At 34.4% G+C, this 14232-nt stretch overlaps 1 protein-coding gene across 1 annotated transcript in view; it reads left to right on the top strand.

Annotated features, from left to right (window-relative positions):
- PREX2 (phosphatidylinositol-3,4,5-trisphosphate dependent Rac exchange factor 2) overlaps positions 1 to 14232 on the top strand; it is a 519198-nt gene that overhangs the window by 387935 nt on the left and 117031 nt on the right. The window contains exons 39-40 of the mRNA XM_044682545.1: positions 228 to 295; positions 720 to 790. Coding sequence (XP_044538480.1) covers positions 228 to 295; positions 720 to 790 — 139 coding nt within the window. The remainder of the gene's footprint in view (positions 1 to 227; positions 296 to 719; positions 791 to 14232) is intronic.

Below are 14232 nucleotides of genomic sequence, written 5' to 3'. Positions count from 1 at the left end.
ACCTGGAAGATCTTTGCTCAGTAAAAATGATTTCATCAGACTCTGTGCTCCTTAAAGGCAGGCACTCTTTTTGCTTTTCTATGTATAATCTGCACTTAGAACAATGCCTTACATGTAGTAGGCACTTAGGAAATGCTTTCTGAATAAACGACTATGATTTACTAATGTATTGCTCAAATAAAATTGATGTAGCATTCATTAAATTGTATTATTAATATGTGTTTCAGGGAGCAAGAGTGCAGAATACAGCCAAGAACTTAGGAGTCAGAGACCGGACGCCACAGTCTGCTCCACGGTAAGTGTGAGCCCCAGATCAGTTATTTATTCAGATAATTTTCCTTAAATTTGTAGATACTGATACAGAGTTCCTTCTACTTAAAGTTTATGTAAATGATTTGCCCAAACTTGTCCTGCTTTATGAAATTTTTTGTTTTGCTTTACTATTTTGATTTCATAACTGCATTTCTATGTAATTCATTTCCTTTGTGATCCTTTGTATTTTATTTTATACATTTAAAAATCTCATTCAAGGAAAAAGTCCATAGATTTCACCAGACTTCCAAAAAGGTCTGTGATTTAATAACAACACCACCACCACCACCACCATCATTACCAGCACTACTTACTACTACTACTACTACTACTACTACTACTACTACTACTACTACTACTACTACACTAGTACTACATTAAAATAATAATAGTTAACATTTACATAGAACTCGCTGTATCAGGCACACTGCCAAGCACTTAACATTTATTACTTCATTTGATGCTTATGACAACTCTGGTAAGTGCTATTTTGATTTCCATTTTATAGAGGAGGAAACTGAGGGAAACAGGGTTAAGTATCTTGCCCAGGGTCACACAACTAGTAAGTGCCTGAGTCTTGATTAGAATTCAGGTATTTCTGGACTCTAGGGCCAGTGCATCATATTGCTGACTCAACACATAAAAAAGATTAAAAATCACAGCATTAGAGTAATGGAGGCTTCTCGTGAGAACAACTAATGCCTGACTGAGTATTTGAGAGTTTTTATTTTTATATTTACTTCTGACTTGAAAAGAAGCAAATAGGAAAGTAAGATTATGACCTAAGGTAAAATATTTTGCAATGACCATATTCAATTTAAGTCAAAACTATTCAGGCAAATGGCTAGAAATCCATTACTATCATAATAGGAATTCTGAAAGTATTTCACTCAAAGCAGGTGATACAATGGAAGGTATAATAGCCCCTTCCATTCACTAAATGTATGATTTTGTGTTCCTGTGACTTGTTCTCAAAAAACATAGGCTTATATACTCACTCCAACTATGGTTAGCCATAGAACTATGGATAAAGGATTCTTCATATTGAAAATGGAGAAATAATTAAAAACTTTAGCAAAGTTGTAGGATACAAAATAAATGCACATAAATCATCAGCATTTCTATATATTTCCAACATATCACAGCAGCAAGAGGTAGAGAAACATCATTTAAAATCATCCTAGACAATATAAAATACTTAGGAATCTATCTACCAAAACAAACATAGGAATTATACAAAAACAACTACAAAACACTTTCTAAACAAATAAAACTAGATCTAGACAATTGGAAAAACATTGATTGCTCACGGGTAGGATGAACTAACGTAATAAAAATGACCATTCTACCCAAATTAATTTACCTATTTAATGCCATGCCTATCAAACTACCAAAAAACATTTTTACTGAATTAGCAAAAGGAAAGAATTCTAAAGACAAAGTTGTGGAGGAGGAGTATTCCAGTCATGGGGTAGTGATAGATTACATTGGAGAAGACAAACAAGATTGAGAAACAGAAGTCTGATTTTGCTGGTTAAGGGAGTATTTCCAGGAGAACATATAGTATAAAAAAACAGGGCTACATGAAATCTATACTATAGAAGAGATTACATTTCAGACCAATAAATTTACAGTTTGAACCCTCAGTCAGAGAGGAGCCATTGAATAATAGCTCATAACAACAGCTAAAATTTATATGCCACTTAACTATATGCCAGGTAATGGATTAAGCACTTCACAATTATTATCTCATTTGATCCTCAAAAGCATCTTGAGAAGTAGGAGCTATTATTATCCCCATTTTCCAGATAAGGAATCTGAGGCAAATGGAGTATATGTAAATTGCTAGGATCACAGATTTAATAAGTATCTGGAGCTGCATCTAAATTTGAATCTTCCCGACTTTAAGCCTGCTGCTCTAACCACTGTACTAACTAAAATTATCTTTTTAGGATGTTTGAATAAGGGAATGACATGTTAAGGCTTTTTCCCCCTTTCTAAATTTTAGAATATCCTTCCATGTTTACATGATTAATGATTCCCCTCCCTTCCTTCCCTACCTCCCAGAGCTGACAAGCAGTTCCACTGGGTTATACATGCATCATTGTTCAAAACCCATTTCCATATTATTCCTATTTGCAGTAGAGTTGATCTTTTAATGCCCCAAACTCCAATCATAGTTCCATCAAGCTACCTGATCGATCATATGTTTTCCTTTTGAGTTTCTGTTCCTAAACTTCTTTCTCTCTTTGTGGAGAGTGTTCTTTCTTATCAGTTCCTCTGGATTGTCCTGGATCATTGCATTGCTGCTAGTAGAGAAGTCTATTGCATTTGATTGTGCCATAATGTATCAGTCTCTGTGTACAGTGTTCTCCTAGTTCTGCTCCTTTAACTCTGCATGAATTCTTGGAGGTTCTTCTGGTTCACATGGAATTCCTCCAGTTCCATATTCCTTTCAGTACAATAATATTGCATCACCAACAAATACCACAATTTATTGAACCATTCCCCAAATGAAGGACACCCCCTCATTTTCCAATTTTTGCTACCATGAAGAACACAGCTATAAATCTTTTTGTACAAGTCTTTTCCCTTATTATCTCTTTGGGGTACAAACCCAGCAGTGGTATGACTGGATCAAAGGGCAAGCAATTATTTTAAATCCCTTTGGGCATAGTTTCAAATTGACCTCCAGAATGGTTGGACCAATTCACAACTCCACCAGCAGTGTATTAGTGTCTCAATTTTGCCACATCCCCTCCAACATTTATCACTTTCCTTTGCTACCAATATGGCCAGTCTGTTAGGTATAAAGTGGTGTCTCAGAGTTATTTTAACTTACATTTCTCTAATCAGTAGGACTTAAGAATACTTTTTCATGTACTTTTTGAGAGTTTTGATTTCATCATGTGAAAACTGCCTATTCATGTCCCTTGACCATTATTCAATTGGGGAATGGCTTGATTTTTTGTAAATTTGACGTAGTTCTTTATATATTTGGGAAATTAAACCTTTGTCAGAGGTTTTGTTATAAAAATATTCTCCCAGTTTGTTGCTTTCCTTCTAATTCTGTTTGCATTGCTTTTGTTCAAAAATTTTTAATTTGATATAATCAAAGTCATTCATTTTACATTTTGTAGTGTTCTTTATCTCTTGCTTGGTCTTAAATTCCTTCCTTTCCCCACAGATCTGACAGGTATACTATTTTATGTTCACCTAATTTATTTATGATTTCACTCTTTATATTTAAATCCTTTAGCCATTTTGAATTTATCTTGGTATTGGGTATAAGATGTTGATCGAAACCTAATTTTTCCAATACCATTTTCCAATTTTCCCAGCAGTTTTTGTCAAATAGTGAGTTCTTGTCCCAAAAACTAGGATCTTTTGATTTATTGAACACTAGCTTGCTGAGATCATTTATCCCTAGTCTACTCCATTGATCTACTCTTCTGTCTCTTAGCCAGTACCATATTATTTTGATGGTCATTGATTTCTAGTACATTTTAAGATCTGGTACTGCTAGGCCTCCATCCTTCACATTTTTTTTCATTATTTCTCTTGATATTCTTGATCTCTTGTTCTTCCAGATGAATTTTGTTATAATTTTTTCTAATTCTATAAAAAAAGTTTTTTGGCATTTTGATAGGTACGGCACTGAATAAGTAGACTAATTTGGGTAGGATTGTCATTTTTATTATGATAGCTCATCCTACCCATAAGCAATTAATGTTTTTCCAGTTATTTAGATCTAGTTTTAATTGTGTGAAAAGCTTTTTGTAGTTGTGTTCATATGATTCCTGTGTTTATCTTGGGAGATAAATTTCTAAATATTTCATATTGTCTAGAGTGATTTTAAGTGGAGTTTCTCTTTCTAACTCCTGCTGCTGAATTTTGTTGGAAATTTATGGAAATGTTGATGATTTATGTGGGTTTATCTTATACCCTACAACTTTGCTAAAGTTCATGAAGCTTTTTATTAAGAATCCAAAAAACATTTATTAAGTACCCACAATTTGTAGGGCCCTGTGCTAGGCACTGGGAAGGAAGAAAGGAAGGAAAGAAGGAAGAAAGGAAGGAGGAAAGAACAAAGGAAGGAAGGAAAAGAAGGGAGGGAGAGATGAAGGAAGGAAGGAAAAGAAGGGTGGGAGATATGGAGGAAGGAAGGAAAGGAGTGAGGGAGGAGAGACAGCGAGATGAAAGGAGGAAAGGAAAGATGGAAGGAAGGACAGAAGATTGCCTCTGACCTTCTATTGGGGAGGAAAAACATGAAAACAAATAAGTATATTCTGGATAATTTGAAGAGAGAAAGAGAGCTTTCAACTAGAGGCATCAGGAAATACTTCTAATAAGAGATGATAAATAAACTGCGCTTTAAATGAAACTAGGAATGCACTCAAAGGCACAAAGACAGAAGTTTAGAGAATAGCAATTAGGTTAGTTTGGTTCTATCTATCTATCTATCTATCTATCTATCTATCTATCTATCTATCTNTTAGTTTGGTTCTATCTATCTATCTATCTATCTATCTATCTATCTATCTATCTATCTATCCATCCACTTACTTATGTACCTATAATCTATAATTTGTCTATTATCTATCTGTCAAAATCCAGGAATATGTATAAACATCTATATATGTATATGTATATATACATATATATTAATATATAGGCAGATATAGATATATATGAATAGTTATATAGACATTTACATACACACAGATAGAAAGAGAGATGGAGAAAGACAGAGAGAGACAGAGAGGAATTTTGGTGAAGATTTGATAGAAAGAAGAGAAACAGGGAAGAAAGATAATCTAGGAGCTGTTCTAATTGTCCCAGTAATAAAGAGTGTCTGAACCAAAATGGTTAGAATGTAAGGAAGACAGACAGGACAGATACACAAAATATTTTGAATGCAGAATTAACTAGATTTGGCAACTGACCGGGTTTAGACATTAAAGGAAAAGGAAGAGTAAAAGATAACTTCAAGTTTTAGAATTTGGATAATTAAAGGGAAGGTAGTGCCAGCAAAATGCTGGAAAGAGTGAAAGATTTTGAAAAGAGGATAGTGAGTTTAATTTATGAAATATTGAGTTTGAGGTATTAACAGGACATCCTGGTGCAGATCTCAAGTAGACATTTGGAAATGTGCAATTGGATATTCTAGAAGACTATTAGGAGAAATTAAGAAATTTTGATAAAAACTTATTCCTGAAGAAGATATGAAAAAATACCTCACTTTTTTGGAAAAGATGGGAAACTGAGTGAGTGGAACACAACAAATAATGTAGGACTTTTTCATTGTATTTGTTTAGCTTTACTGAACTGATTTTTGTTTCTTATATTCTTTGTTATATGTGCTGGTTGTTCAGGAGGGTATAAGGAGAGGATTACCATGGATAAATGTCAGTGATATAAAAACAAAATATATTAATATAATTTATCAAAAATGAAAAACAGCTGGTGAAAGTGGGAAAAACAAAAAGGGCTAATTATTATATGTTTTAAAGGGTTAACAGTAGATTCATTTTGAAGTAGGGTACTAGACTGAATCATCTTCCATTTCTGAGATTCTATACATTTCCATAATTATAAAAAGATTCCTTTTCTTGCTATTAAAGACTAGGCAGTTTTGGCTGCATCTTTTTATAAAATAGCCATTAGATGAAGAAAGATGATTGCAGCATTTATGGAGTCATGTTTCTTTCTGAGAGTGTAGGCAATGGAAGCACGTTCAAACAAAAAAACATTTTCCCTTCTGAAAATGGATGAATAAACCAAGGCTTTGCCTGCATTTTTTCCCCCAGTGCTGACTCCTCCAAACAACTCTCATTAATCCTGCTACTCTTGTTTATGGCACCTCTCACAGTTGATTTGATTAAATTCTTGGGCTTTATATGGCTGAAGAATAATTTCACATGGCTATTTGCTACAGATACTTGAGCATGTATAATAATAGAGTATTTGGATAATAGATCCCTTGAAGTGTTTAAGTTTCAGCAAAACCAAGTTGATAGTTCAACATTGTCTTTAGTTTGAGAACAGAAGCATTGATAAATAGAGGGGCTGGGGAAAAACTCTATGATGCTGATCAAAAAGCCAGAATGTAAGTAATGAATAAAAAGAAGAGTCCATGAACTGCTTCTTCATTTTTTAGGCCAGATTTCAAATATTAGCTCTTATAATGAAATGTGATAAAATATGTTATTTCTAAGGATAATTGTTTACATGAACATGAGTCTTGAAGAGGACTGTTTTAGTAACAAGAATTCCTTTATTTTTTGTATTATTGTCACTTTTCCTCAACAAGTAATAATATACTTGTTTTGTTTGTTTTAAAACTGAGGTTTCCTTCTGTTAGTGTTCTTTGGATTCTTTCTTTACCTATCTGCGTTTGATATTTATGGGCAAAGTTTTTGTATGATGTTTTCTCTCCAGATCTATTTATCATCTCTGATAATCTGATAATGATGGCTTAGTTGATAAGGAAATAACAGTTTCAAAGATGGTGATTGATTTGCATATATAGAGGAAACTTGCTCATTTGAAACTTTTTTCACTTGTAAAATCCCTAGTCCAGTCTTTAGAACAGATGTAGAGGAATTCTGCCACCATGAAAAGATTTGATGTTAATATTTTCATATATAAAAGACCTTTTTTCCATTTCTCTGAACTCTCTTGAGCCTAGATTCTTCAGTATGGTTGAATTAAGGGATATACATCATTTAGTAACTTTTTGTGTCTAATTTCAAATTGCTTTTGAGATTGTACCCATTTATTGATCAGCCAACAATGCCTCAGTGTTTCTGTTTTCCTTTGGCGCCACAAACCTTTATCATTGTGCTTTTTTATCTATGCTGCTCTGCTAGGTATTCATACTGAATCTCAGTGGAGATGCCTGTCAACTGAAATATGGTTGAATAAGTTGTGGTATATGAATGAATTCCTATTGGTTGTAAGATCTGGGTCAGTTATGCAAAGGATAGAGCACTGGGTCTAGAGTCAGCAACTCCTGAGTTCAAATATGGTCCCAGATTCTTTCTAACTATGTAACTCTGGAAAGTCACTTAATATGTTTGCCTCAGTTTCCTAATCTGTAAAATTAGGACAATAAAAGCACCTACTTTTCAGGGTTGTTATGAGGATCAAAGGAGATAATATATGTAAAGTATTTTGCACAGTGCACATCAAATAGCAAGTCATATTATAAATATTAGGCATTAATGTATTATTTAAAAAACATAGACAGTCACATGAATTGATAAAGAGTGAAACAAGTAGAACTAGAATAATTTTTACAATAATAATGCAATAAAATCAAACAACTTTGAAAGCTATAAATATGATCAGCATAATGACAACTAGTAATTCCAAAGGAATGATGATCAAATATGCTATCCATGACAGAGATATGTTTGATTAATGTGGAAGGAGACATTTATTATTTTGTAGACAGCCACTTTTGCAAGAATTTGTTTTGTTTGTCCATATGCAGTCAAAAGAAATTTCTTTTTTTCTTTTTTTGCCTTCCCAAGTAGAGATGAGGATGGGTGAGGGAGAAAAGAGCATGTTACTCTTTTTTTAGCATAATAATTGGGGGGAGGTTCCTATAAATGTGAGTTTTTGTATACCCATATACATGAATTCACTTTATGCATAGTTTTACTAACTGTTTACTGTTACAAGAGACTTATTATAAGAAATCTCTGATGAAATGGCACCTACGTATAAGGATTTACAATGTAAAAACAAAACTCATCCCTATAACTCAACAAAAAGAAAGAGGTAAATAGCATCAGGAAGACTAACTGAATTAGATGGATTTCAAGGAGGTTATTCCCAGCAGTGAGTCTCAACAACATGAAAAGTGAGGCAGTTGAGTTGTGGGACCAGGAATCAGTCATTTCTGCCCAAATCCCCAAGGAAGGCATGAGCCTCTCTCTCATGCTGTGACTGCAGTCACGTGCCCAGAAAAGCAGGAGAGATGAGAACTTTTGTCTTTCTGTCTTGTAGACTGCCCCATTGCACCTCTGTTGCAAAGCTGGGTATCCTGGAAGAGATTAGAGTAGAGGAAAAGGTAAAGGAAAGAGAGAGTTGTTTTTTTGTTGTTGTTGTAAACAGAATTTCATTGATGTAGATAACTCCAATCTAGTTTCTAGAGTTAGTGCTCTTCCTGAATCACTGAGATATTAAATGTTTTAGCCTTGTCAGATAGTTCTGGACATGATAGGCAGCACTTGAATTCAAGTTAGCTTAGTGCCCTAGCCGTGCTTCGGCATACTATTGCTTAATATATTTATAACGCATTTGGAAAAAAAAATTTCCTGCAACAAATCTGTGCAATAATAAATAGAACAGATTTTATTATGCCTATTTTAACAGGGGCAAGTAGGTGACAGAGTAGATAGAGGGCCGGGCCTGGAAGCTCCATGATTTTCATTGTTTTTATTAATAACTTTGAGGAAGGAAGCTAGATGCCCAGTCTGGAGTCAGGTAGATACCTCTTCCTGAGTTCAAATCATGGCCTCAGACACTTACTAGTCTGTGTTATCCTAGGAAAGTCCCTTTACCATGTTTATCTCAGTTTTTTTCATCTATAAAAATGAGCTAGAGAAGGAAATGGCAAACTATTCTAGTATCTTTGCCACAAAAATCCCAAATAGAATCATAAAGAATCAGACACAACTGAAAACAAGTGAAGAACAAATTTTGTACAAAGAAAAGAAAAGGACTGAAGTTAAATGACTTGCCAGTAACTCTTCAGCTAGGACTTGATCTTGGGGCTTCTGGTTCCAAGTCAGGTGCATTTTCTGTTCTTAGGCTTTCTTTGCAACATTACAACTTCCTCTCTATTCCTCTGGCCTGTAGCCAGATCTTTCAGGGCCATCGAATCCATGCTTTGTTCCTGGAGTGGATGAGTGGGAGAGACAATACAAAACATGCCCTTATACCCTAAAGAGAGTCTCTCAACTGAGATACAATTACCAATAAAACAAATGCTTTTATGTGCAATGATTCAGTCTAACTCTTACCTCTAGTTTTCTACTTCTAACCCTTCATCAGCCTGTTGTAAATTCCCCAAACCCTACATTTTCCATTATAAATGTGTCTGAACTCAAGTAACCCTGAGCCTTTTGCAAAAAAAAAAAAAACATCACTGAATCTAAATGCCATCCAGATCAAGATTTCCTACTCTGAGCTATTATTTCATTAGCTGATCACAGGGAGTATAGCTCTTTTGCCAGTTTTCAAAGCAGACATATCAACAATTTATCTATGTGGTGGTGTTAGTTACATTATCCTGAAACCTGGGTGATGTATTGTAATGGAATTTGATGACATGGACCAGATAAGATGAGGCATTCCATTAGCCACATCAAGTGCAAGATTCAACAGATTACTTTATAGCTTCCAATTCACGTTTTACATGGATAAACAAACTGCACCCTCTCATTTGTTAGACAGTGGTGCATTTTGTAGGAAAATGTGAGGACTGAATTAAGGAGAGAAAAAAATAGCTTATTCAGTCTATTACTCCAGCCCTAGAAAGGTAGTTTGAAACTTCACTATCTCTTTCAAATGCAGAAGGATAGTTGAAGCATTTTGCCTTTGTGTTACCTCTTTTTCCTAGTAACATGAAGCTTTTGCAGAAATGATAATCTCTTATTTTGATGGTCTACCTTTTTTTTCAAAGAGAAAAACTATAAACCACAAACCACGAACAGAACTCAGAACTAAATTACATTTTGTAAAACTTCCTGAGTTATAATGCATCTTTGGCATTTTTTTGAAGGTAGAAAGAATTCTACCTACCAAGTACAATTCAATTCAAAATAGTCGAATTTCCTCATTTTTCTTATTGGTCCTAGAAACAAATTAGATTAGTGAGAGAACATTAAACCTTCAAGTAAGGAGATGAATTTTACAACTGGAGACTTTACCATAGTCAACAACATTTATCCTTTTATTTTTAACTAAAAAAGAGCAGGGACTTTGAATCAAAAGGTCTGGGTTTGAATGCCAGCTGTGCTGCTTAGTAGCTTTGTGATTTTAGGCATATTGTTTAAACTCTTTGACCTTCAATTTTCCCATATGTAAAGTGAGAATTTCCTAAGAGATTAACAAAGGAGAGAATGAAGTTTATTTATCCGGGTAAAATCTGAAAGGAAAACTACATAGCTAGCCATCCAATGTTTTTATAGTTAATTAGTTGTTCTATCTCATCAATCTGTTTGATTAAATTATCTCTAATGTTGCTTCTGCTCCTATGATCCATATCTGCTATCTAATGGCATTTGGCATCAAAATGATGAAGTGGTTTTGTTTGTTTATTCTTTTTTTAATTGCGTGGCATACTTTAGCCAGTAAAAAATTGCTTTGGGGAAAATGAGTCATGATTATTCCTAGACACTATATGAATGAAGCTGAAAGGTTTGTGGATAGAGGTTAAGAATCTTCACAATGTCAGAAATTTATATAGTCTGAACCAGTGTTTTTGTACATGGGGGAATTCTTCATGTTTCATCTAAAAGATGTTTTGGTTGACTGCCATAGAGGAAGTTAGCCCAAAGAGACAAAGTCCAATCTGTCCTATCCATCATGGTTACCCAATTATATAACAATTCCATTTAATGCATAATCACCTTTAAAAAATTTTAGTGAGCATCTTCTTTTTTTCATTTGGTATCTCTAAATTTAGAGTGAACTAAAGGGAGCCTTTCTCGCTAGATTTATTAGGTAAGAATCAGAACAAGTGAAATAATAAAACAAATAAATATTAATATGTATTATTGTATATATATAGGTAACATATGTCTATTTTGTCACTTAGCAATTTAAATCTGTTTCAAAATGAGGTTTTAATAGGTGAGAAGAACTTTGAAACAGAAAGAAGATAGCATAAGGAAAAGTGGGTAGGACAAAGAGAAAGGCAACAGTGATAACAGACCTACGAATTGTGAAAATGATGATTACAATTTAACCTTTCCATTATTTTATTATTTGCAAAACCCTGACAACATCATCTCTATTTTATCTTTAGTACAAAATCATTATTCCCAACAGATACATGTTGGGAATTTTGTGACACTGCTCTCTCATGCTTCTTCTACCTGCCTAGTCATTCCTCAGTCTCCTTGACTCACTCTCCATCTTGATCATTCCATCTAATTGAAGACATTCCCCAGGACACAGTCCTAGGCCCCTACTCTTCTCATTTTAGTGACTTTACCACTTCCTATGAGTATAATTATAATTTCTTTATCAAAGATCTTTATATCCAGCCAGTCTTTCCTATGAGCTTCAATCAGATGTCACCAGTTTCTTACAGGATAACTAAAATTAATTATTTAGGATGGAATGTGAATGCAGATCTTCCTGATTCTAAATATCATTCCCTGTGCTTGCTGTGACATGATACCTCCTGATAATTTCTACTTTTTACTGTTAACGAGAACTGATTAGATGTGAGATATCAGAACTTTTTGAAAAAGGTAGCATATTGAATCAATAATGTTTATTTATCTTTTGTCTGCAGAACACCTCCATTGAGGAGGATGTGAAAATATTTTTATTATTCTTTTTTTTATTTTTTAAACATTTATTAATAATCATTTTTAACATGGTTACCTGATTCATGCTCCTACTTTCCCCTTCACCCCCTGCACTCCCCCCACCCATGGCTAATGCACATTTCCACTGGTTTGTCATGTGTCCTTGATCCAGACCAATTTCCAAATTTTGGGTAGTTGCATTGGTGTGGTAATTTCGAGTCCACACCCTCAATCATGTCCACCCCAACCCATACATTCAAGCAGTTGCTTTTCTTATGTGTTTCCTCTCCTGCAGTCCTTCCTCTGAATGTGGGTAGTTTTCTTTACCATAAATCCCTCAGAATTGTCCTGGGTCATTGCATTGCTGCTGGTACAGAAGTCCATTACATTCTCTTTTACCACAGTATATCAGTCTCTGTGTACAATGTTCTTCTGGCTCTGCTCCATTCGCTCTGCATCAGTTCCCGGAGGTCTCTCCAGTTTGCCTGGAACTTCTCCAGTTTGTTATTCCTTTTAGCACAATAGTATTCCATCACCCGCATATACCACAGTTTGTTCAGCCATTCCCCAATTGAAGGACATACCCTCCTTTTCCAGTTTGTTGCCACCACAAAAAGCGCAGCTATAAATATTTTCGTACAAGTCTGTTTATCTATGATCTCTTTGGGGTACAAACCCAGCAATGGTATGGCTGGATCAAAGGGCAGGCATTCTTTTATAGCCCCTTGAGCATGATTCCAAATTGCCAGCCAGAATGGCTGGATCAGTTCACAACTCCACCAGCAGTACATTAATGTCCCAATTTTGCCACATCCCCTCCAACATTCATTACTCTCCCCTTCTTTCATTTTAGCCAATCTGCTGGGTGTGAGGTGATACCTCAGAGTTTTGATTTGCATTTCTCTAATTATTAGAGATTTGGAACACTTTCTCATTTACTTATTGATACTTTGGATTTCTTTACCTGAAAATTGCCTATTCATGTCTCTTGCTCATTTATCAACTGGGGAATGGCTTGATTTTTTATACAATTGCTTTAACTCCTTGTATATTTGAGTAATTAGACCCCTGTCCGAGTTTTTCGTTATAAAGATTTTTTCCCAATTTGTTGTTTCCCTCCTGATTTTGACTACATTGTTTTTGTTTGTACAAAAGCTTTTTAGTTTAATATAATCAAAACCATTTAATTTACATTTTGTAATTTTCTCTAACTCTTGCTTGGTTTTAAAGTCTTTCCTTTCCCAGAGATCTGACAAGTATACTATTCTGTGTTCACTTAACTTATTTATAGTTTCCCTCTTTATATTCAAGTCATTCACCCATTCTGAATTTATCTTGGTGTAGGGTGTGAGATGTTGATCTAGACCTAATCTCTCCCATATTGTTTTCCAAATTTCCCAGCAGTTTTTGTCAAATAGTGGATTCATGTCCCAAAAGTTGGGCTCTTTGGGTTTATCATAGACTGTCTTGCTGATGTCATTTACCCCAAGTCTATTCCATTGATCCTCCTCTCTGTCTCTTAGCCAGTACCATATTGATTTAATGACTGCTGCTTTATAGTATAGTTTAATATCTGGTACTGCTAGGCCCCCTTCCTTCACATTTTTTTTCATTATTTCCCTTGATGTTCTTGATCTTTTGTTATTCCAAATGAAATTTGTTATAGTTTTTTCTAATTCAATAAAGAAGTTTTTTGGTAGCTTGATAGGTATGGCACTAAAAAGGTAAATTAATTTGGGTAGAATTGTCATTTTTATTATGTTAGCTCGACCTACCCATGAGCAATCAATGGCTTTCCAATTGTTTAGATCCAGTTTTATTTGTTTGGAAAGTGTTTTGTAGTTGTTTTCATATAATTGCTGTGTTTGTTTTGGTAGGTATATTCCTAGGTATTTTATATTGTCTAGGGTGATTTTGAATGGTGTTTCTCTTTCTACTTCTTGCTGCTCTAGTGTGTTGGAAATGTATAGAAATGCTGATGATTTATGTGCATTTATTTTGTATCCTGCAACTTTGCTAAAGTTGTTGATTATTTCTACAAGCTTCTTAGTTGATTCTCTAGGATTTTTAAGTATACCATCATATCATCTGCAAAGAGTGATAACTTAGTCTCCTCCTTGCCTATTTTGATACCTTCAATTTCTTTTTCTTCTCTAATTGCAACTGTTAGTGTTTCTAGTACTATGTTGAATAATAGAGGTGATAATGGGCATCCTTGTTTTACTCCTGATCTTATTGGGAAGGCTTCTAATTTATCCCCATTGCATATGATGTTTGTTATTGGTTTTAGGTATATGCTGTTTATTATTTTTAGGAAAGGTCCTTCTATTCCTATACTTTTCAATGTTTTCAATAGGAATGGATG

The sequence above is a fragment of the Gracilinanus agilis genome, chromosome 1, assembly GCF_016433145.1.
Source record: "Gracilinanus agilis isolate LMUSP501 chromosome 1, AgileGrace, whole genome shotgun sequence".
NCBI lineage: Eukaryota > Metazoa > Chordata > Mammalia > Didelphimorphia > Didelphidae > Gracilinanus > Gracilinanus agilis.
Note: the sequence above shows the minus strand (reverse complement) of the source record. Positions and strands in the feature narration are given on the sequence as shown.